At 35.8% G+C, this 25,876-nt stretch overlaps 1 protein-coding gene and 1 long non-coding RNA gene across 6 annotated transcripts in view; both read left to right on the forward strand.

The window, feature by feature from the left end:
- ZNF292 (zinc finger protein 292) overlaps positions 1 to 25,876 on the forward strand; it is a 97,423-nt gene that overhangs the window by 61,641 nt on the left and 9,906 nt on the right. For 4 of the 5 annotated variants that reach the window (XM_025925723.2, XM_086707366.1, XM_086707367.1 and 1 more), the window contains 3 exons: positions 8,048 to 8,250; positions 14,755 to 14,891; positions 17,434 to 17,575. In XM_025925723.2, coding sequence (XP_025781508.1) covers positions 8,048 to 8,250; positions 14,755 to 14,891; positions 17,434 to 17,575 — 482 coding nt within the window. The remainder of the gene's footprint in view (positions 1 to 8,047; positions 8,251 to 14,754; positions 14,892 to 17,433; positions 17,576 to 25,876) is intronic. The other variant, XM_086707369.1, reaches the window with a different exon arrangement.
- LOC147581069 (uncharacterized) lies at positions 319 to 6,276 on the forward strand. The gene is made up of 2 exons (XR_015251378.1): positions 319 to 5,774; positions 5,839 to 6,276. It is a non-coding gene; the product is annotated as an uncharacterized LOC147581069 (long non-coding RNA).

Here is a 25,876-nt window from a genome sequence, read left to right on the forward strand (position 1 = left end):
GTACTTATAAATCCTTAAGAGTTTTGTGAGAAAATAAGTCTTTATTTTAGTAATAAACTTTGCATTTAAAAGTGAAGGTAGAGAATTGTTCCTTGGTTTATCAGGTATTAGTATACATAAGATATAATAATATTTTGAAGGGAGGGGAGATGGGAGGAGACAGCAGGTGATAACTCATACTTTCCAGGTAAATAGGATGAGGCCAGATATGATTACAGCTGCATTTACTTTTGGATAAGAAATCTGTAGTTCCTTCACTCTTTGGTACATTTTTGGTGTATTTTTTTTGTATAAAGGTATATACAACATATATTTTTTTATAAAGATATATATAATATATATATTTTTATATAAAGAGATATATATATGTCTTTACCTGTCTATACAGAGAATGCCAGAAGAGGTGACTCTGAAACCTAGACTTAAATCTGCTGACACTTTTTTTGTGTTAGGACATTTCTTACAGAAAGTTACTAAAAAGAAAACCCTAAAGACTGTATTAAGTACTTTTAGGAGTACAGTTGACCTAACTTGTTTCTCTTTGGTTGTCCCTCCCTCCCTTCCTCTGTTGTTTGTTTAATTTCCTTTTTCTGTTGCTTTGTGTCCCCTTCTCTTCTTTGCCCTTAACTGACCTTGTCTTGGTATACAAAATAACTGAAGGGAACATTTTAGATTTTATTTTTAAAAATCACTACTAAATTAGATTGCCTTTTACTTGTATATAACCCTTAGATCCTTGAGGATCAGTGACGGGATAAAATTAAGCTGACAGAATTAAACTACAGTAAGCTTCTAAAAGTATTCACTCACAGTTTTGGGCTGATGACATATTTGTATTTATACTCTACTATTATGTAATTAAATATAAACATAGTGACCCCCATATTTTCATTTTCACTAAAAATGATTTTAAGATACACTCACTGGTTTCTTGAAACATTAATGAGTGTATTTTATAATAATGTTATGTGGATAAATATGTCAGAACTTAAACGTAAAACTCATAATGAGATCTTACTTCACACAAAAATTTTAATGTTGCGTACTAACTAGGTTCATCTATGATGTGGATTTTTATTAAATAAAAAATTCTTTTTAAATGTTTATTTTTGAGACAGAGACAGCACAAGTTGGGGAGGGGCAGAGAGAGAGAGGGGAGACAGAGAATCCCAAGCATGGCTGGTGTCGCCAGCGCAGAGCCCGACACAGGGCTTGAACCCACAAGTTGTGAGATCATGACCTGAGCTGAAACCAAGAGCCTGACCCTTAACCAACTGAGCCACCCAGATGCTCTGACAGAGAATTTTTTTTTTTAATTTTTAAAAATTCTGTTTCATTTCAATCATTTCAAAAATTCAGTTATCGTAAATTTTTACTGTAATCCATTATGACCATAAAGTTTCAGATTAATGAAAAAGGAAGCAAGACTGAAATCTTTTAAGTAAAAATTCTATTTCTTACAAATGTAATATATTCCCTCAAGAAAGGATGAGGGGTGGGGTGACTATTAAGACTATCCCTAATTGGTAATTTGGGCACTGAAATCTAGATACCTACAGCAGTGGTACTCAATCCTGGCTGTGCCTAAATCACCTGGACAGTTTTCAGACATTTCAGTGCTTAAGAGGCCTACCTCAGACCATAGTCTCTGGGTCTGAGCCCCAGGCATCAGTAGTTTTTTGTAAGATCAAGATAATTGTACAGCCAGGGTTAAGAGCCACTTATCCAGAGCTTGACGTGTTGTGTTTTTATTAAATTTCTAAATTTGGATTTTTGTGACTAACAATGGTGCATTGATTTTTTAATTGATTTTTTTTATTGTGGTTAAAAACATGTAACATAAAATATACCATTTAATCATTTTTAAGTGTATAGTTCAGTGTTAAGTATATTCATATTGTTGTAAAACAGGTCTCCAGAACTTTTTCATTTGCAAAACTAAAATTCTGTAATAATAGCAACTCCTTCTACCCTACCCACTTCTACCAGCCAGTAGTTAAGCACCATTTTACTTTTGGTTTCTATGATTTGATTACTTTAATACCATATTTACCTTTTTGTGACTAGCTTATTTCACTTAACATAATGTTTTCAAGGCTAATCCATGTTGTAGCATGTGACAGGATTTCCTTTCTTTTTAAGGCACCTGTGTGCGTCAGTCAGTTGAGTGTCTGACTCTTGATTCCAGCTCAGGTCATGATCCCAGGGTTGTGGGATTGAGCCCTGTGTTGGGCTCTGCTCTGAGTGTGGAGACTGCTTAAGATTCTGTCTCTCTCCCTTGCTCGCATGCTCTCTCTCAAAAATAAAAAAAAGTGAATAATATTCCACTGCATGTATATACCACATTTTGTTTATTCATTTATTGGTGGACATTGGGATTGCTTCCACTTCTTGGCTGTTATGAGTAATATTGCTGTAAACATGGGGGTGCATGTGCATATCACTTTAAGACCCTCCTTTCAGTTCTTATGTGTATATACCCATAAGTGGGATAGCTGGATCGTATGGTAGCTAGTTCTATTTTAACTTTTTGGGGAACTTCCATATTGTTTTCCATAGAAGTTGCTCCGTTTTACAGTCCCATCAACAGTGCACAAAGGTTCCAATTTCTCCATATCCTCACCAGCATTTATTTTCTGGGTTGTTTTTTTGTTTGTTCGTTTGTTTGTTTGTTTGTTTGTTTTTGATAATAACTATTCTAATGGTGTGAGGTAATATCTCATTGTAGTTTTGATTTGCATTTCTCTGATGATTAGTTGGGTATCTTCTCATGTGTTAGACTTTTGTATATCCTCTTTGCAGAAATGTCTGTTAAAGTCATTTGTCCACTTTATAATAGGATTATTTGATATTTTATTGTTCTAAACATTTTTTATATATCCTGGATATCAACTCCTTATCAGGTATGTGATTTGCAAATACTTCCTCCCACTATGTAGGCTGCCTTTTCACCCCATTGATTCTGTCCTTTGATGCATAAAAATTAGGTTTGATGTAGTTCCAGTTGTCCGTGTTTGGGTTTTTTGTATGTACCTTGGTGTCATATCCAATAAATCCTTGCCAAGTCTGGTGTCTTCAAGCTTATCCTCTTTGTTTTCTCCTAGGAGTTTTATGGTTTTGTGTCTTAAATTTAGATCTTCAATCCACTTTGAGTTAAATTCTTATATGGTATACAGTAAGTGTCCCACTTCATTTTTTTACATGTGGATATGAGTTTTCCCAGCACCATTTGCTGAAAAGATTGTCCATTTCTCATTGAGTGATTTTGGCAGTCTTGTTGAAGATCATTTGACTATATATGTGAGGGTTTATTTTTGGACTTTCTGTTCTACAGCATTGCCTATATATCTTTGTTATTAGGCCAGTACCACACTGTTTTGAAAATGTAGCTTTATAAATTATTTTGAAGTGAGGAAGTGTGACACCTCAGACTTCGATCTTTTTCAAAATTATTTTGGCTATTTGGAATCCCTTGAGATTTCATATGAATGTTAGGCTAAATTTTTCTATCTCTGCAAAAAATGCCATTGAAATTTTGACAGGAATTGTATTGAATTCTTAAATTGTTTTGATAGGTGGACATTTTGACAATTATTAAGTCTTTCAATCTATGAACACAGGAATCTTTCCACTTACTTGTGTCTTTAATTTCTTTCAGCCATGTTTTATAGATTTCAGGGACAAGTATTTCACCTTCTTGGTTAGGTTTATTTCTTTTTTTTTTTTTTTAATTTGTTTTCATGTTTGTTTATTTTTGAGAGAGAAAGAGAGAGAACACAAGCAGGGGAGGGGCAGAGAGAGAGGGAGACACAGAATCTGAAGTAGGCTCCAGGCTACGAGCTATCAGCACACAGTGCAGGGCTCGAACTCACAACCTGAGCCAAAGTTGAAAGCTCAACCGACTGAGCCACCCAGGTGCCCCAGTTAGGTTTATTTCTAAGTATTTTATTCTTTTTGTTAATATTGTAAAATAGAATTGTTTTTCTTAATTTCCTTTTCAGGTTGTTCATTGCTAGTGTATAAAAATGCAATTTATTTTTGTATCCTGTAACTTTTTGCTAAAGTCATTTATTCTAATTGTTTTTTGTGTGTGTGGAGTCTTTAGGGTTTTCTATATGTAAGATCATGTCATCTGCAGTCCGATTATTTTACTTCTTTCCAATTTGAATGCGTTTTCTTTTTTTTTCTCTCATCTAAATGCTAAATTGTTTTTATGATAAAATACAAATTGTATTTTTTAAAAAGGAATAGGTAATGCAGGTTCGGGTAGGCCATGATGAAGATTTTAGAATTTACTCTGAAGGCAAAGGGACCATTGGAGGATTTTAAACTGGGAGAAGACAATCAAGTGTGTACTTTAAAAAAAGAAAAGAAAAGAAAAATAAATTTAAAAAAAGAAAAGAAAAGAAGACGCAAGTCCTAGTGGAGATGATGGCTTAAGAGTGGATGCAGGAGACTAACAAAGTGCAACAAAGTGGTCTGGTAGATTAAAGACTGGGCTGGGAGGAGTGGGTGAATGGCAGGAGTAGAGATGGGGAAGAGTGAATGGATTGAGTATTTAGGAACTATAAGTGACAGAATTAGGTGGTGGATTGGATGTGTGGGTGAGAAGCAAGTACGAGAGAGCATTTTTAAGGCCAACTCTTAGATTCCTGGCTTTGAGTACAACTAAGTGGATTGAGATGACATATGCTGTGGTATGGAGGTTTTTTCCCCCCAAATGTTTATCTATTTATTTTGAGAGAGAGAGAGAGAATAGAATCCCAAGCAGGCTCTGCACTGTCTGCACAGAGCCCAGTGAGGGCTCCATCTCACAAACTGTGAGACCATGACCTGAGCTAAAATCAAGAGTCGGATGCTTAACCAACTGAGACACCCAGGCATCCCAGTATAGAGATTTTTGTATGCAGAGTTTGAGATGGTTGTTAAATAGCTAGTTCAAAGATGCTACAGAGGAAATCGTGTGCAGATCTTGGCATGGAGATACACATCCAATTAATAAGTTCATTCCACTTTGAGGAAAATTCAGGACCTAGTCTGAATTAAGTTTTTTGTGCATAGGACATGCTCGTTTGGTATTTGTGGAATGATTTATCACAAAAATCCAACATATATATTGTAATATATTTAAAGTTAATTATCTTTAATGTAGGAACTAGTATTTTAAATATTAGTATGTGGCATTCTATGAGAAGAGGCCATTTCTTAATTTCTCAGTTGAACTGGCTAAACATTCATTTACATTGTCATTTTATGTAATCCAGCTCTCTTGACAGGCTCAAATGTGGTAAAACCTGCTTTTCTGTTCAAGTCCATAAATACAGGTAAAATAGATTAAAAGGTTACACACCAGTAAAATTCAGGATATTTTTACTTTTCTAGAATGGGAATGGGAAAAGCAAGGTGAGGAATGAGATGTGCTATGACTAGCTATTCAAGGATAAATATAAAACTTTTTTCGTAAGTCTGGCAAGCACTAAAACAGGTAGTCTTTGAGGTGATGTTATAACATCTGTGATGTCTGGATTGGAGAGGAATAGAGAAAGATACAGAGGAATGGGAAAAAGGAAAGCAGTGAGGAAGAAATGGAGAAAGGCGGGGGAGAGTGAGCATTTATTACGTTCTGAAATGGGTATTAAGATATAATCTACTTTTGATCCATTTGAACCCCGTGCTTCAGAATTATTTTCCCTTAAAAGTTAATGCCACCTCACAGCTCTTTACTGCTATACAGTGCCACTCTAATTAGAAGTAGACACACTAGGGGCATCCTAGTCTTACTCCTAGTATCTAGCTTACTCCTTACTCCTTACTCCTTACATCCTAGCTTACTCCTAGTCAGTCCTAGCATCTGACTCTTGATCTCAGCTCGGGTCTTAATCTCAGTGTCGTGAGTTCAAGTCCCCTGTTGGAGCCTATTTAAAAAATGCCCAGCGTGGAGCCTACTTTAAAAAAAAAAAAAAAAAGTAGACACACTAGTCAAATGTGAATTTTGTTTTCTAATGCCACCACTGTATTAAGCTGGAAGTCAGAGGACCCATTTTTTCTTTCTGGTCCTGGTTCTGTCATTAACTGGCTGTATGACCTTAGGACGTTACTTACCTTCTGTGAGCCTCAGTTTACTCATCTGCCAAATGATGGAGCTGGACAAAATGATTTGTAAAGTCCCTTCTGCTCTAATACTCTGTATTTCTTTGGAATCAATTTTGCCCTAAGCGTGGCAGTGGTTTCTTATCATTAAAAAAAAAAAAAAAATCCACGTGCAACTATGTTTTTGATATTTTACAGTATTAACATATGTCCTCCTATACATTGAGCTAGCACAGAAATTATTTTGTACAATCTGTCATTCTAATTTATATGTTGCTATTTGAGATTTTAGGGACGATTTGAGTTTCTATTCAGAGTGTCATCAGTTTTGTTAAATACTTGCCACCTTTAAATAATTTCTTTGCCACAGTCCTCAGAATTTGTTGGTTTTGAATTTTAATGGGAATATTTTAAGTAATTCCCAGACTTTGTATTGCTGGCTTTTTCCTTTCGAAAGAATGACTAGGAAAGTAAAACTTTTTTAAGTCTGTGACTTATTTATAGCCAGAACAACTTTATTTTCACTTTTTTTTTTTAAGTTCTCATTTGAAATCTTTACTGATTTTGGTTTGGCAGTGAACTAAACTGTTAAAAGATATTTGCAATATAATTGTCCCCAGTAGAATCATGTGATATTAAAAAAAAAAAAAAGTAATGCTCCATATATGTAAGACATATAGTCCGAGGCACTGTAAAGTTATGTTTAGTTTTATTTCTCTATGTTCAGTCTTTATACTTTTTGATTTAGTTTAATGTGGCAGAGAGTAGAATAGAAAGTGGCAAGTACAAAGAAAGGTCTAGACTTCAAGAAAAGGATGGAATTTGGGTTTCTGTGTTACAATGCTTATACGCTCATGGTTTTAATACTGAGGAGCCATGATTATACTGTCTTATAGGAGAGTCTTTTTACAGTGGAATACAGGAATATAGTACAGTTATACCTAAAAAATAAAGGTACTAGTGGGTAGCAAAGGATGTTTAAAAAAGGAAGAACATCTCTCACTTTCCATCTTTTAACTTACAAATTGCTTACTAGACGTATCTTCCAGTCTGTTCATAAAGAGAGAAATTGTGTGTTTTATTTGGAGTATTCAAATTGTATTCCCAAAAGCCTTCCAAAGGTTTCAGGCTAGCCATCACCCAGTAGATTTTTAAACATGATTTTCTCATTGTGATAAAGAAAACAGGGAAGAGTTTAAATTTGCACTGTTAAAATTTAGACTCTCCCTCACAAATACAAGAAGTAAAGATTCTTATTTGTAGTTCATCAAACAGGCAGTAGGAAATTCAAAGACTTGAACAGAGTAGAAGTGTATTATGCTTAAGTGGGTCGTGAGGAAATGTTGAGGTTTATCGGTTAATGTTTTAAAAGTTACAAACCTATGAAGTTTCAGCAGACTTCACCCACTCCCTTAATTTTTCTATAGATATTTAATATGTTTTAGAACACCTATTAAAGCAAAATAGACCTCACCTTTGTAAAATAAAAAATACATCATCAGTACTGAACACAGTTATTGGTTGAATCTCATCCTCTAGCGTATCCAAGTATCCTTTTGTGGTTACCAGTATTAGTGTGTAATGCTCCAGTACTGCAAACTTCTAGGGATGCTACTTTCTGGTATTCAAGAATAAATGTGAGGAAAAGAATTTACTATAATTTTAATAGCAATGGCTATTAGAATTCAATACAAAATTATTTTTAAGTTAATTCACTTCATTCTAAATGGTACTCTCAGGTAAAAATATTTAATGCAACTTTTAAAAGTTAGCAGTGTAATCTCCTTTTGCTTATTAAGGTCAAGTATTTTGTAATAGTGTGACAGTAATAGAAAATTGCAAAGAAAAAAGAGTAGTACTTCCTGTGCTTAAAAAATATATATATATTCCTGATAAGTATTTGTATTGCAAATGAATTTTCAAATGTTAATAATCTATTATGTCTTGTTTTTTAAAGTGAATGAATTTTTAGCTTTTGAGGGTCCCATCTTGTTGGATATGAGAATTAAACATCTAATCAAAACCAATCAGTTAAGTCAAGCAACTGCTCTAGCAAAGCTGTGTTCTGACCATCCAGAGATTGGTACAAAAGGTAGTTTTAAGCAAACTTACCTTGTTTGTCTTTGTACATCATCACCAAATGAAAAGTTAATGGAAGAGGTGAGTATATTTTCTTTTGTTAGTAATTAATTTTAAAAATGAAGAAGTTAATTTTCAATTAGAATGTCTTTGACTTCTCTTTCTTTTAGATAGTGAGGGACTATTGTCAGTCTTAACTTTTCAGTATGCTCTTGGGTAGTGATTCTAAGCAGCTTTCAGAATTATATGTAAACTGATTTCATCTAGCTTCTGTTTTAAATAATTCGAATCTTTTTACTGCTTTGGTTAAATTATGGGAAAGATGGAGGTGGCTTAACAATTTAGTAGGATGTTTATATTTGTCAGCAGTTGGGCCTTAACTTTAGTTTTACCTGATACTTGTAGGATACTTGTAGATCTTTCTAACTGGCTAATTTAAGTAACTATTGGAATTTATTTGACTTCTTACTAAGAATATGTTTTCTGTTTTACACACACACACACACACACACACACACACACACACACACACTCATGCACGCACACATAATGTATTCAAAAACATAATGTATCCTAGGAAGAAGTTATAAATACAGATAGATAAATGTCTATATATAGGTCACAATTTTACTTGTATATTTAATGTAAAGCTTTATTTTCTCTGTGTGACATACGATATTTTTACTTCTAGTTTGACATAAAACATAGTATTCATGTATTTGTTTTATACTACAGAATTCTGAGGTAGAATCATGGTCCAAATGGGAATTTGCATAATATAGCCTCAGACAGAAACCTGAACGCCTACATGAGGTTACAGGTTGTAATTGTAGAGGTAATTGTGTGATTTTTTTTTTTTTTTTTTTTTTTTAAAGACTAGAAAATGAAGAGGAAGATGGTAGCCTTGGACCAAGATTAGGTCCAATAAGGTTGTTGTGGATGGTGAGGATAATGAGGATACTGGGAAGAGTGATGTCTGGCATTTTCTAGGCTGGATAGAGTAGCTCCCAGGGCTGTAGCCTAGGGAATTATATCATTAGTTTAGACATTGGCTAATCCGTAGATTTTTTTCTTTATTTCTCTTTTATCTCAGATAATTGGCTTTTTAAAAGTCTCTATATCAGAGCAAAGTAGGAGACTGAAGTTTTCTTATTAGTTCAGAATAGCTATGCAGACAGTTAATTGGCAGATATATAGTTTCTTAAGATAGCTTTTGAAATGTATTTAACAGTTTTTCTAAAATTCTTAAATTAACTATTGTGCTGCTGCTACATCTTAGATTTTTTTCAACTCAAATAAAGCTTTCATTATCAGTTCAGCTCTTGTCCTTATGTCAATCTGTCCATCCATCCATCCTCCCTTCAGCAAATTTTTATTAAGCACCATGGGGTTAAATGTGAGTTAAGGCATAAGCCTTGGCCTAAAGAATCTTTAACTTCTAATAGAAAACTTTCTAAACGTAGGGTCATTGGATTAGCTTTGAAGTCCTGTTTGAAGTTGAAGAGTACGAATTTGTAATTTCCAGGAAGAATCTGTATTTCTAACTCTCTTGAATAATCAAAAGATCTTGCAATACTGAACCTAAGTTTCCTTTTGGTTTAGTTGAGTAGTAGCAACCCAGCTTGCTCTGGGACGTCCTCAGGAAAATTCTCTATGAGGACCCCAAGTATCTCTGATATCCTATGAAATGATTTTTTTCCTTCTTACATTAAGCAGATAGAATTAAGGCATTCCATGTTCTTTTTGTTTGTTTGTTTAATGTTTATTTCTTTTTGAGAGAGAGAAAGGGAGTGGCAGAGAGATAGGGACAGAGGATCGAAAGCAGGCTCCATGCTGATAGCAGAGGGCCTGATGCGGGGTTCAAATGCACAAGCTGTGAGATTATGACCTGAGCTGAATTCTGACGCTTAACCGACTGAGCCACCCAGGCACCCCAAGTCTACACATTCTTGCTAAAAGTCTCCCTTTGCTTAGAGATTGTTTGGTTATTCTTTTATGTTCCTATTACAAACATATAGAAACTTTTTCTTCATTTCCCATGTGAAGTGGGTTAAGATTGGCTGTCATCAAGGTCTGTTTTATTTCTGCCCCAGGGAAAAGTAGTCACTTTGGAACAATTGCCCAAAGACAGAGGTGGTATTCTCTCTTTCTCTCTCTCTCTCTCACACACATTCATTTACCTTTACTTGTCTGGTTCTTATAAGCATTTGAGGTTTTTACCCATTCCTTATAGTATGGTGGGAATAGATACTGGAAAGAGTCAACCATAGGCTGGATTCTGTGGTCCTTTTGAGGAAATCCTTGTCCAAGTGAGCCAGTAGGCAAGGGATTGACTATTCCCCCAGGATCCTTTCATTTTAATAGAATTAGCAGCTAGCCCTGGTAGATGGCTGAAGAATGGGGCTGAGAGAGTGGATGTCTGTCTGGCTTCTCTGGAATTACTAGCTTGGTCTGTAATCTTGATAGAGATATAAAATGAAGTGTGCATTGTTTATTTTAGATCCAGTATTTCTGTTGGTTTTGTCATTAAAATAAACATAGAATTTAAAAAGTAAAATTTTCTTTCTCTCTAACCATCACTTCTCAATTTAATACTCCCCCAAGTAATCATTCAGTTTGAAATTTGATATATAACCTTTCTGTTATATATATATATTTTTTTCTGTATATTTTTTTTTCCAACGTTTATTTATTTTTGGGACAGAGAGAGACAGAGCATGAACGGGTGAGGGGCAGAGAGAGAGGGAGACACAGAATCGGAAACAGGCTCCAGGCTCTGAGCCATCAGCCCAGAGCCCGACGCGGGGCTCAAACTCAGGGACCGCGAGATTGTGACCTGGCTGAAGTCGGATGCTTAACCGACTGCGCCACCCAGGCGCCCCTCTGTATATTTTTCTATATATGTATGCACCCTGGCAGCTAATTACTTTTTCCCCATTTATTACGAACATCTTTCCATATTGTTCCATATAGATCAACCTCATTCTTATGGCTGCATAATTCCATAGTATGTATTTGTAATAACTTTAGTCAGACTAGGGGGCATTTGAACTATTGTCTTGTATATATATCCTTTCATTCCTGTCAGGGGTACACTGGTGGGACAGATTTCTGGAAGTGGACTTCCTGGATCAAGGAATTTTTAAATTAATAGATAGGGACTTACTACCAGCCAAAAAAGATTATGCCAATTTATATTCCCATAAACAGCATATGAAATTTCCTCTTCCCTAACACTGGAGATAATTAGTCTTTTAAATTTTTGCTAGCCTGAGAGTTAAAAAAAAAAAAAAAAAAAACTCGTTATTTGATTTTATGTTTTATTAGTATGAGAGGTTTACCATTTAAATTATTTTATAGAAGGAAAGCAATTTTATCTTGGTAAGCAAAAAAGACTTCTTAAAATGTGATTAGAGCCAATACATTTTAAAAGTATACTCAGTAAATGTATATAAATACTGGTGAAATGTTCTATATTTTTTGAATACCTGGCATAAAGAGCCATATTAAAACCTAAAAGTCATCTTTCATTTTTTTTTTAATTTTTTTAAAATTTTTTAATGTTTATATCTGCGTGCATGAGCAGGGTAGGGGCAGAGAGAGAGGGAGACACAGAATCCAAAGCAGGCTCCAGGCTCTGTGCTATCAGCACAGAGCCTGATGTGGGGCTCGAACCTAAGAACCACGAGATCATGACCTGAGCTGAAGTTGGACGCTTAACCAACTGAGCCACTCAGGCACCCCTCATCTTTCATGTTTTTGAAATGGTTTTTCTGTTTTACAGAGAGTTTAGCATAATACATCTTTAACAGATCATTCTGATTTTAAAAATTTATTCAGTTCTAAATTTTCTGGTACTTAAATTTTTGCTCATTTTTCAAAGCAATAGAGAAAAGATATCCATCTTATATAAATAGTCCCTATTTAGGTAAACACTGGTAATTGCTACTTTATGCTGCCTTGGATTTAAAAAAATAATAATTCTTGTTCATTGATAGCTATATTTGAGTTGTATTTCACTTTCATAGTTTGAATAGAGCCATTCATTAGTCTAAATACAGTTTCATTTTCCCTGCCATTCTCTTTAGTGTCCTGTTTTTTTGAGAGGACTCTCTAGTGGCAAATCAGGGAAATGAAAGACAGTAAAAATTGTTTTCTTAGTATACCTATAAAAAGTGAGGTTTTCTGTATTATTGAATATGGCAAATGTTTCAGTTGATATGTTGTATATGTATGAAGTAAGTATGTAGAGGCTACCTAACATACAAATATATATTTCTAATGATTAACTGTAAGCTAATGTAAGTAATGGCATTGTGAAAATAGGTTTCCTTATATATAATATACACATTTTACATCATTGGAGCAAGAAGAGTGGCTTAGGTTTTAGAAGAACCGGACAACATGGGCGCCTGGGTGGCACAGTTGGTTAAGTGTCCCGACTTCGACTTCAGCTCAGGTCACGATCTCACAGTTCGTGAGTTTGAGCCTCACGTCGGGCTCTATGGACATCTCGGAGCCTGAAGCCTGCTTTGGATTCTGTGTCTCCCTCTCTCTCTGTTGCTCCCCCACTCACGCTCTGTCTCTCTCTTTTTCTCTCTCTCAAAAATGAATAAACATTAAAAAAAAAAATAGTGTAGAAGAATGACAACAAAAGATCGGTTTCAAAACAAATTAGATTTTCAGGATATAAGATTTTTTTTATTAAACCTGAACATGTGAAAATCAATATTTAGCAATAAAGGGCCTCAACTTGCTTGTGCATGGAGAATTCTGAAAAGAATACAGACTTTGAAGCTACATCTGGGTTGAAATCTTGACTACCACTAATTAAGCATGTGACTGAGCAAGTAACCTCTCTGAACCTTATCTCTAAAAAGTTAATAGTAATATCTACTAGGCAAGATATTGTGCAGATTTAGCAATACTATTTCTGAAGAAGCTGGCACAAATAAATAGAAGCTGCTATTATTGTTATTAACATGAAAAAGTAAACAAAACTCATAGGTCGACTTCTAATAATTGTCTGTATGTGTGTACCAGGATAATTGTTTAAAATTAACACAGTTTGCAGTAAAAGATAATGTGATTAAATGGAAAGAATGTATTTGATGTCAATCAGACAAAATTTGATTTATAGTTCTACCACTTAATTAACTTTTGCAACTTGGGCAAATAATTTGTTTGAACACCACATTCATTATGTAAAAAATGTTAATTATAATGCCTACCTAGTAGAAAATTTCTGATTAAATAATAAAATATGTCTGACAGTGCACTTAATGTGATATAGATATTTGAAAATATTGTATGATTACATATTGTTCAGCCCCTTTTTAATTTTTTTAAATGAGCTCACTTAAAGATTTGTTAGAAGGAGTTAGATAGAGGCATAGTGGAAAGAGCACTGCACCAGGGAGTTGGAATTCCAAGACTCCAGTTTCACTCTTAACGCTGCCACTAACTTCATAATTCCTTTCAGAAGTCATTGTTGTTAAACACACAAACTCAGAGCTGTGTCTTCTCTTGTTTTAGTGTTTTCTAGCGCAGCTTAAGGTATAGAATGGGACCTCTGAATCTATTCTCATGCAACCTTTGTTCTCAAAGATAAGCCTCAAAGTTATCCTCATTTAGATACTTATTCAGTCCTAAACACATATTTTACACACACACACACACACTCTCTCTCTCTCTCTTTCTCACACTGACCTACTCAGAAGTTGATGAGGAGAGACATACGATCGATAAGGAGGGGCATGGTTACCTCTGTGGTGCATGGGTGCCAGTGCTCTGTATCGTCTTCAATTTTTTTTGGCCATTTGTCATTTATAACATGTTGGAATTAATCTTTTTATTTTGTGGAACACTGGTGATTTGTGATTATGTGATGTTTGCCATATTCTTGTTTTACAGCAAATGCTTGTAGAGATCATATGTAAGTTCTGTTTATGTAGTAAATCATTGTAATATGATAGTAAATTTTAACTTTTCAAAAAATAAGCAATAAGATGTGTGTAATTAAATGAAGTTGCCTTCATCTAGGTTATACTTATGTATGCATGGCTGTTGACAGGCTTTGAGATGAAATGAATTGATATGAAAAGAAAAATAATGGAGATTTATAGAAAGCTGAGATGAGTTTAAAGGTAGTATAACTACAGTATAAAATGTTTCATATTATACCTTTTTCCCTCAGATGAATAGACGCTTTATTAGTTTATATCCAGTAGATCTCTGTGTCTTTCTGCTGATTCTAATGCTTTTTAAATTACCAGCTGAAAAAGGGGAAAAATACAGCTTTTCTTTTTCAGTATCATAGACTTGATTAATGGGTAGAGGGTACTTACAATGAGCATTAGTTTTTTACATATAGATATTTGTAAAGTTCTTGAAAATAGTTGGTTTTTGACTTGAAAAAAGATTTCTTTATTGCAGCCTAGTAATGACAAACTATGAATTGATAGTATATATGAGGTTTTACTGATAAAAATGATCTGTAAATATCTAGTGAAGATTTTAACATGTATTGCTATATATCCTAATACAAACCATTTTATGGCATATTTCTGTGTCCTTTTTCTGTAGATCTCAGAAGTTGATTGCAAAGATGCACTAGAAATGATCTGTAACTTAGAATCTGAGGGTGATGAAAAAAGTGCTCTTGTCTTATGTACTGCATTTCTATCACGTCAGCTCCAACAAGGAGATATGTACTGTGCTTGGTGAGTTGATTTTATTTTGTACGGAAAACTTTGTTAAACAAAAAAACAAGATAGGTTGTGAGAGTGCAGAGAGCTCAAGAACATATTTTTAATCTTTTAAAGTCTTAACAAGACAAAAAGCTTATTTGCAGTTATTACATGCTATGTAAACTGTCAACTAATTCATATTATAACTTAAACATTTTTTTCTATTAAGGACCACACAACTCCTTAGTATACCAGTAATGATTGTATAATAATTAATAGATATTAGAAGATGAAAGAAAGGTTTATTTTATCTGATGCCACAATAACAATTTTTTCAAATATGTAAGCAATCTATGATTGAATGTCTGTATTTTTTCCCTCTGCATATTATATACTTTCAATTACATAATTAGCTGCTAATCATTCGTGTATAGAAATATAGTTCATTTTCTGTCTGTGAGATATTTTACTTCACTAACTTCTTCAGTGCACATTACTTTATATGATACATTTTCAATTCTGCAAAGCCTGTTCTATATAATCTTTTGGGAGCTTGCAACTAATGGAGCTGTTGACCTCAGCTGATTCAAAAATCTTAAGGTCAGCTGTCTTAATGTGTTAGCTAAAGCTGACAATCTGTTCAGTGAACAGCATTATTAGTCTTCAGTGTTGTATTGGTAATATGGGAACACAAAATTTAGTTTACAATATTCTAACATTTAAGAATTTTTACCAAGTGACTAACACATTACATACAAATGAATATGGAACAGGCAAGCTAAATAAATGTGTAATTAAAGAAGAATAAAGTTTATAAAGGTTTTCTGAGCAGCTGTGAGTTTTGTTATGAAGGGAAAATCATAAATGCAGGACAGAGAGGATTGATATAAAAGGCAGGTAGGAAGATTCTGAAGGGAGAATAAATAATATGCATATACTACTGAGGACAAGTATATTTTCTATGTAACATAAATAGTAGTGACTAAGAAATTAAGTGTGCTATTGCTTTAAAAAAGGCATCAAAGTTTGGATTTCATATGACCAACACAGGCAATCTATTATAAGGTCTTAAGAAGGAAGGCAAAGTAGAAGTTTATGTGTAAGAAATGCTGTTTAATACAAGTAATGGAGAAAAATGGGTTGGGGGCTGAATGGTGAGGGTAGAGTTGGGATGAAGAAGTGGCAGGACAGAGCTGAGATAGGAAAATCAACTAGAAAACCAATACAACAGTCCATCTGGGAAGTTACGAAGGCTTCCTTATGGATGTTGGAAAAAAATGACGATAGCTGTGTTTAGGATAGTAAAAAGCAGGGGCTGTTAGGGTCAGTGATAATGATGCATTAAATTAGAAAGATGGTGAACTGGAAAGAATGTTAATCATCTTTTTCATATATTAAGTTTCAGGTTTCAGAAGAGATCAAAGTGGAGAGGTCTTATAAAGAACTAGAGAGGTGAAAGTGGTCAAGACTGGAGAGACAGATTTTTGAAGTCCTCCATATATAGGTTAAAATCTAGTAAATGAGCAAGTTGTTCAATTGGGTGGTGAAAGAGCAGAGTTCCTAGAAGTGCAGACTGAGGAAATAATAATAGGAAAGGCATGTATTGAGGAGAATACTTGGTGAAAAAATTTGAAACAAGGAAGAAGATTTTTGTGTAAATTAACCACAGAGGACAGAAGAGAAATAGAACAATAGGTAAAAGGGAGGAAAATTCATCATTTCAGTAGGATTATTTTCTATGAAAGATACATTCTAATTGCATTTGAAATCAATTTTAAAGTCCATTTTCGGGGCGCCTGGGTGGCGCAGTCGGTTAAGCGTCCGACTTCAGCCAGGTCACGATCTCACGGTCCGTGAGTTCGAGCCCCGCGTCAGGCTCTGGGCTGATGGCTCAGAACCTGGAGCCTGTTTCCAATTCTGTGTCTCCCTCTCTCTCTCTGCCTCTCCCCCGTTCATGCTCTGTCTCTCTCTGTCCCAAAAATAAATAAACGTTGAAAAAAAAAATTAAAAAAATAAAAAATAAAGTCCATTTTCAAAAATTTCTTTATTTTACCAATTTGACAGAAATTAGTTAAATTACTTTCTTTTGGGTTCTGTGTGATCATTGATTGTTAACATTTAATAATATTAAATTTTAAATTTTAAATTTAATTGACCAGTTGGTCAATTTTAAATTTAAGGTAGAAGATAAAATGAAATGCTTTTTAAAATATGCCATTGATATATATGTATATGCATTTTATGTATACATACATTTTGTGCTTTATTATATAAAGTCACAGATGTGACTCAGAGTTACCATTTGTATACTTTTAGTTTAAATGAGAGGTGCTTCATTAGTGACAGGCAGTGCTTCTCCCTGAGATTGAAAAATATCAGTCAGTAAAGTGATAAATCATATCCTGATTTTATTTAGTCCCTAAAAAATTGAGATCTATTTTATATTTTATTTAAACTTAATTTCACATGTAGAATTGGAATCTAAAACCAGCTTTAATTTCAGATGTAATGACTGGACTGACATAGTCCATGATTGTTACATTATTGTTCCAACTTATTTTTTTCTTTTTTTTAGGGAACTCACTCTCTTTTGGAGTAAATTACAGCAAAGAGTAGAACCATCTATACAAGTGTACCTAGAAAGATGTCGTCAGCTTTCTCTGTTAACCAAGACGGTATATCACATTTTCTTCCTGATTAAAGTTATTAATTCTGAGGTAAGAATAATCAAGCTATTTTTTCTTAATTTAAGATACATAAATAATCTTTAATAAAAGACATTATTTTGGCACTTCTTCCAGTGATTTTTGTTTATTTCATTTAGAGTTTTCAACATTGCTTTCCTTATTAGTCTAATAATAGAGATTTGCTATAGAGAAACTTAAAAATGCAAATGAGAGCCAGAGTCTTGCTCTTGGCCTGAAGAAAAGTAATATTCTAGTATTTTATCATTCTATAATTTTTACTCCTATGTGTTCTGCTGTTTTGATAGTTTGGCTCTGTAGAGATTTAGAAAGTGTGAAGAGAAATGGAGAGATAGCTTCCTTTGTTGGTAGTTTGGCAGATTACATTGTCTAAAAATCCTTTTTCTACAGAATGCCCCAAAATACTTGATGACATAAACATTTCTATTGATGTATAGCATCTGAGATTGCATGAATGTTAGGGAGGGGAAATCCTTAGGCTCAAAATGAAGAAGAACCTAAAAACTGGAGCAGAAAGCTTGAGTTGATGCTGGGCCCCTCCTGGCTTGGGTGGGGATTAGGGTATGTTACTACTTGTGGTAACTAAGGGGTTTGAGTTTTAATATGCACATGGGGGTAGGAGATAGCTTTATGGGGATAGGAGATAAGATCTTGGGCCCGGCCCTCTCATGTTAGGGAGCTGAAAGTGAATTCCCCTGTCCCCCTTCCCCTCCCCAACCTTGAAGTCCTATAATTTCACTGAAAAAGTAGACTAGAAAAATACTACTTTTTATTTAACACAGATAGATGATAGGAAACTTTGTGCATATCCAACTGGGCTGTGGGTCACAGAAGGAAAAAAGTTTTCTTTAAGCAGTTGTACCCATAGGTCTATCCTTACACAGATTTGGGGTCCAGATTTACCCTGTCTGTATAGTCCAGAAATCCCCATGCTGAATAAGTAATGTTGAAGAAGGTAAGGGTGGAACTGGGCTGGTAACAGCTGGGATACCTGGCAGAAGCAAATGCAGAACTTTGGAGGGACATACCCTCAATGTAGGATTCTTAGATAAAGCCCTGCTTAAGATGAGTTTGTGATCAAGATTTACAGAACATGAAGCAGTTTGTCATGAGGGAATTCTGTCAGAGAGAAGTAACAATAGGATTAAACATGAAAGGATAGAAACTATAAATTACATATACTTGAAGACATAAGTAAATTTAACCACCAAGATTTATAAAGCATGTGAAACAACATGACATGACTAAATTTCAGTAGACAAAAAGAATAGAATTATTTGCCTAGTAGTTTAACACAATTATGGAAAATTCTATAAAATACATGTATTTAAAGACATAAAATAAGGGATTGAAGTATAAGAAAGACACTATCAAAATGATCAGATTTTATTTAAAAAAAAAATTTTTTTTTTCAACATTTATTTATTTTTGGGACAGAGAGAGACAGAGCATGAACAGGGGAGGGGCAGAGAGAGAGGGAGACACAGAATCGGAAACAGGCTCCAGGCTCTGAGCCATCAGCCCAGAGCCCGACGCGGGGCTCGAACTCACGGACCGCGAGATCGTGACCTGGCTGAAGTCGGTCGCTTAACCGACTGCGCCACCCAGGCACCCCAAAATGATCAGATTTTAAAGAGTCAGAAGAACTTTTGCAAATAAAACACAAGTCATTGAAATGAAAACATTTAATAAGTAGATTAAACAAATTAAATACAACTGAAGAGGCATGTAATAATCAGAGGTTGCCTATGTGTTTCCATTTATTTATTTAAATTGGAATCCAAGTTTTATAAGATTAATTTATTTTCTTATAGCATAACCCTTGCAGTAATGCAGTTGGTTCCCATTTTAAATGTACACAGAAGACACTTTCCATAGTTGCTACGTTGCATAGAATGCGATGCCAAACAGTGTTTAGGAATCTTTACAATCTGGTGTGCAGCATGACAAGAAGTATTTTTTAATTCATGTGTAGTTTTGTTTTTTTTTTTTTTTGAAAGGAGGGACCGAAAGATACTCTTCTGTCCCCCTTTAAAAGTAACTTTTTAAACCTGTAGTTGGTCCATAAATTTTACATATATCTTCACTTTTTCTCCTGAAATAATTTCTTTTCAGGAGAAAAGAATTTCTCTCAAAGTAAAGGACAGGAATGAGTCCTGCTTTCCAGTTTTTCCTCTGTCAGCCTTGTTAATTCATTCTGATTTTCCATTTTCTATATTGTAGTGTTGCAGTTAAAAGAAAATGAACTTACAATAGTAAGTTTCTTAAAAAATTAATGTGCAATTTTAAAACATAGGTTGTGCCACTAGTGGCTTTATGTCTCACTTAAAGAACAGTGTAGCAAAGTAGAAGGAGCTTGAAATCAGAAGCCAGACAAATTGGGTATGAAACTTGATGTTCTGTTGACCACCTGTTAACTCTAACCACTTTGTGTTACATTTTTTAAAATTTTGTTTTCATTTTTATTTATTTTGACAGAGAGGAGAGAGAATCTTAAGCAGGCGCCATGCTGAGCATGGAGCTCGATCCTATGATCATATGATCATGACCTGAGCTGAAATCAAGAGTCAGATGCTCAGCTGACTGAGCGACCCAAGCGCCCCTCATTCCTTAATTAGATTAATTAAGGACGTTAAGTAAAAGTGACTCTCCTCCGTCAAACTTACACCCCACTTAGAAGGAGATTGTGTTGGAGAGGGGAAGAACTTGGACAAGAGCTACACTGTGCATTGTCATAGCCAGTAGCCACATTTTAGGGGCTCAGTAGCTCCATGTGGCTAGTGACTACCATATTGAATAGTATAAAAAAGACTTCCATCATCACAGTTCTGTTGAGTAGTGCCTTTCTGGAGAGACTTTGGATTCAGAAGTAAAGCACCTATATAAAACACTTAAAAGCATGAATAATAGCTTAGAGAGTTGGTCAGGGGAGCACACCTACTGACAAGAATAACTTGCAACTTGCTAATTACTCTGCCCCAAAAATCTTGTTTCCCATTCCATAAAAATTTTTTCCCTTTGTTTTTTACTTTTTGAAATCTGATCAAGCAGAGGTTTTATCTTAAAACTAGAATCCTAGATTATTATTAAGGACCAAAAGAGACCTTAAAATTAATGCTATAGTGACTAGGTTCTAGTAAAACTTCTCAGTTTTCACATGATGCAATTTAGTCTCAAGGTCAGTGATTTGGGTTACCTGGTGGCCCTTTTTAAAAATTCCAGGAGTGGGGCGCCTGGGTGGCTCAGTCGGTTAAGCGTCCAACTTCAGCTCAGGTCACAATCTCGCGGTCCGTGAGTTCGAGCCCCGCGTCGGGCTCTGGGCTGACAGCTCAGAGCCTGGAGCCTGTTTCAGATTCTGTGTCTCCCTCTCTCTGACCCTCCCCCATTCATGCTCTGTCTCTCTCTGTCTCAAAAATAAACTTAAAAAAAAAAAAATCCAAGAGTTAGGGGCACCTGGGTAGCTCAGTTGGTTGAGCATCTGACTCTTGATTTTGACTCAGGTCATGATCCTGGGGTCATGGGAGCCTGCTTAAGATTCATTCTCATTCTCTCTTTCTCTCTCTCTCTGCCTCTGTTCCCCGCTTGTACACACTCTCTGTCTCTAAAATAAATTTAAAAATAAATAAATGAATTCAAAAAACACAATTCCAGGGTTTGTTGAAGACTGTTGGCCAGTTTATTCATGCTTTTTCCTAGACCCTTGAAATTAAAAGGTTGAAAAATATAGCACTATTGCACTATAGCACTCAGTCTATTGATGGAGACACACAAACATGTGGGCCATCCAACCCACTTGTCTGTTTTGACTGAGTGATAGCCAGACAGAATGGGAAGGGAAAGTGTCCCTAGTATTAGAAAAAGCATGTAAAGTAGTGTGAAGAAAAAACTTCTCTTTTCTTCACTACTCTTCACTACTCACTGAATACTTCTGTTCATCAAATGTGTGGGGGTTTTCTTCACATCAAACAATTCTCTGGACACCAGCTGGGTATCCTACAACTTAATTCTGACACTATTTACCTGGAGGTAGCACAGATCTCACAGATTAAGTGCCCAATCCCACAAGACTGACACACACACACACACACACACACACACACACACACACACACACACACACACACACAACCGCTTTCAGATGCTAATCACAGGTCCAGTTTGTCACTTGTGCTTCTGACCAACTGGCTGAAATCAGAAGTTCCTACAATATCTTTCCCTAGATTTGATTAGTTTGCTAGAGTGGCTCACAGAATTCAGGAAGACAATTTACCTACTAGCTTACTGGTTTGTTGTAAAAGGATACAACTTAGAAAGTGCAAGATGAAAGAGATGCTCAGGGCAAAGTATGGGGGGAAGGGCAAGCTGCCTCCCCAGATCTCTGCATGTTTACCAGTGCAGAAGGTCCCTGAACCCTGTTCTTTTTGGGTTTTTACAGAGGCTTCATTATATAAGCACAGTTGATTAAATCATTGGCCAGCGTTGGTGATTGATTCAGAACCCAGCATCTCTCCCTCCCTTGGAGGTGGGGGTGGGGGCAAGACCTGAAAGTTCCAACCCTCTAATTACAAGTTTGTTCCCCTGACTACCAGACACCATCCGGTTGTTATCTGGGGGCTCTCCAAAAATCCCCTCATTAACAAACTCCTTTGTGGTTAAAAGGGCCTTATTAATAGCAACACCTGTTTCATGGTTTAAGGCTCTGGAGCTATTTTAGGAGCTGGGAAGAAAAGGTTCCCTTATAGCTCTTATCATTTAGGAAATTACCAAGGTTTTAGGACTATGTGCTGGGAGCCCTGGATGAAAAAATATATATGTATTTCTTATATCACAGTATCACAAGTGGTATCAAGCAAATGAGAGAATGGCATATTTTGGGATCTACAGTTAGCTTAGTTTACCTGCAGTATAGGCTATTTGGGTGTAGGGCAAAAGATAAAAGATGAGTCTAGACCAGATGAGGCATAGGTAGGATTGTTAAGACCTTTTTGTATTACCAATTAAGAATATATATTTAATTCTGAAATACAAAGGTAACCATTTAAGAATTTTAAAGCAGGGTAAGACATGGTATGCACGGATGGAGAAGAGCTGAATAGGATGTTCATGGGGAAACTAACCAGTCTGTAAGCCTTAAGTAGCTTTGGGTCAAGGACACTAGGCAGTCAGAGGAGAGGAACAGAGAAGTGGAGGCAGGGGGGTGGATACCAAATATAAAACCTTGTCTTTTTCAGAAGGTTGCCTGGCGCTGGACCACTGTCTGGGGGCGGCGGGAAGGGGGTGGGTCTCTATTCATCCCTCTGAGTTTTTAGCACTTAGCTTTCTTCTGTTCCTGTGACTCTTAAATTCAGGCTGGTGCTATCAGTACTTTTATTAACTAATGTTACTGATTAAGTACATTATTATAGGCTAATTACTTGTTTAATCACATATTTATGGAAAATTGTGAATTCAGACTCATCTTTAAAAACCCTTATTATAGGTGGCTCAGTCAGTTAAGTGACTTTGGCTCAGGTCACGATCTTGTGGTCCATGAGTTCAAGCCCTGCGTTGGGCTCTGTGCTGACAGCTCAGAGCCTGGAGCCTGCTTGGGATTCTGTGTCTCCCTCTCTTTCTGTTCCTTTCCCACTTGCATTCTGTCTCTCTCTCTCTCTCTCTCTCTCTCTCTCTCAAAAAAAAAAGATTTAAAAAAAATTAAAAAATAGTAAATATAAAATAAAATTAATAAAAAAAACCCACCATTATAAGGACACCTGGATGGCTCAGTCGGCTAGGCAACAGACACTTGATCTCAGCTCAGGTCTTGATTTCAGGGTTGGGAGTTAAAGCCCTGCATTGGGCTCCATGTTGGGTATGGAGCCTACTTAAAAAATAAATAAAATTTAAAAATTAATAAAAAATAAAAACACTTGTTATATAACAAGTTTATGATTTGAATATCGCCTGTAAACTTAATTTTCAATCACACACACACACGCAAATATGAAAACTCAAAAGAATAAAAATTTTGTTGTACTTCTGTTGGCATCATTTAAGGTTTCACATTTAATTACACAACATTAAGATGTTTTTAAAGCAAATTTATTCAAAGCCATTTGCTCTTAATGAGTTGAAATGAACCCTTGAATCCAGGAGCCGACTGTATTAGGATAGAACTGTCAGTTGAGTTTCTCTCTGAAATAATTTTAGTTGCATTTTCTAAGCAATAAGTAAAATTTTTAAAATTTTTTTTTTTTTCAACGTTTATTTATTTTTGGGACAGAGAGAGACAGAGCATGAATGGGGGAGGAGCAGAGAGAGGGAGACACAGAATCGGAAACAGGCTCCAGGCTCTGAGCCATCAGCCCAGAGCCTGATGCGGGGCTCGAACTCACGGACCGCGAGATCGTGACCTGGCTGAAGTCGGACACTTAACCGACTGCGCCACCCAGGCGCCCCAATAAGTAAAATTTTTGAATCCACTTTTGTCATTTATAGAGAAAGAGATCAACATTCACGTGACGGAATAGTTACGGTCAGCTTCATCAGAGTAGGTGTCCTTCATCCACAAAACCCCTATATCCTGAATCCTTTCTTAAAGTACTTTGTTTCTCTACCATTTCCTGAATTTTCTTTTTTAATTTTGTTTTTTCAACGTTTATTTATTTTTGGGACAGAGAGAGACAGAGCATGAACGGGGGAGGGGCAGAGAGAGAGGGAGACACAGAATCGGAAACAGGCTCCAGGCTCTGAGCCATCAGCCCAGCCGACGCGGGGCGGGGCTCGAACTCACGGACCGCGAGATCGTGACCTGGCTGAAGTCGGACGCTTAACCGACTGCGCCACCCAGGCGCCCCATTTCCTGAATTTTCTAAATAATTACAGCCTTTTTCAGAATTCTCATCCCCTACATATTTACTAGTCCTTTTGATATGTGCCTTCATCATCACTTGTGCATTATTAGAAGTAGCCCCTAAGTCATGTAACAGAGGTGGAAATGTTTTTTACTACAAAAGTTTTCTGGCTCAGATTTATCTCGGAATAGTATAAAATAACTATACAGGTTTGATATGAAAGCGAGAGACAACCATATGGTCCCAGTTCTTTCCTAGTTGTCCTTTCTTCACTGTTACTTTTAAGAATATAGGTCTCAGGCACCTGGGTGGCTCAGTCACTTGAGCATCTGACTTCGGTTCAGGTCATGATCTTGCAGTCAGTGAGTTCGAGACCCATGTTGGGCTCTGTGCTGACAGCTCAGAGCCTGGAGCCTGCTTCAGATTCTTTATCTCCCTCTCTCTTTGCCCCTTCCCTGCTCATCCTTTGTCTCTCTCTCAAAAATAAACAAACATTAAAAAAAAATTTAATAGGTCTCGTATCTATTTTTGTCCATTTTCTTCTTGGTCTTTGTGTCCTTGCTTTTCCTAAAGTCAAGACCAATTTATCTTCCCCTCACTTTCCTTTTGGCTCACGAATCTAAGCTTCTGTTTTAGTAAAAAAGCAAAAAACTTTATTTCCTTCTTAGTCTGTGAAAATACAGACCCTATCAGCTTTTTTACACTTATTTTTTTCTTGCCTTTTGATCCTATATAACATATATTCCATTCCCATGAACGTGGCCACACCTTATAGCTGGCTTATTTCTTATATTTATGTTCTCCTTAGTCTTTAAAAACCCATTTTTTTTTATCTCTTCACTTCTATATCTTCAAATAACTTTTACCTTCATTACTGCTGTCTTGTAATAATAGTTCAGGATGCTAATTCAGGGACTCCTAGGTGGCCCAGTCAGTTCAGCATCCAACTCTTGATTTCAGCTCATGTTATGTGATTTCAGTTTGTGAGTTTGAGCCCCATGTCGGGCTCTACGCTGACAGCGTGGAGCCTGCTTAGGATTCTCTCTCTTCCTCTCTCTCTGTCCCTCCCCTGCTCTCTCTCTCTCTCACACACACACACACACTCTCTCTCTCTCTCTCTCTCTCTCTCAAAATAAATAAACTTTAAAAAAATGCTAATTCAAAAGGAAAAACATTTATTGTGTCTCCTTCTACTCATTTTTAAGATGGTTCAGCAGCAGGGTAGGTGATTTGGCATTCAGCCAATGTATGATAGAACTACAACCCCTTCCCCCATGAAGAATCAGATTATTCTGTTAAAAGTGAAAATCTCCTTTCATTACTAGTAAGTTAGGAAATAGGGGGACATTCTCAGTTCTGTAATTGGATTAAGAGTTTTTTTATTTCAGAAGGACTGTAAATACAAAGTTAAGAAATGAAATTTGTGATAGAGTTGACATTTATCGATCACTTCCTATGTGCCAGACATTATACTATAGCAGAT

The sequence above is a fragment of the Puma concolor genome, chromosome B2 (genome assembly GCF_028749965.1).
Source record: "Puma concolor isolate L17-30 chromosome B2, mPumCon1.1.hap2, whole genome shotgun sequence".
In the NCBI taxonomy this organism is placed as follows: Eukaryota; Metazoa; Chordata; class Mammalia; order Carnivora; family Felidae; genus Puma; species Puma concolor.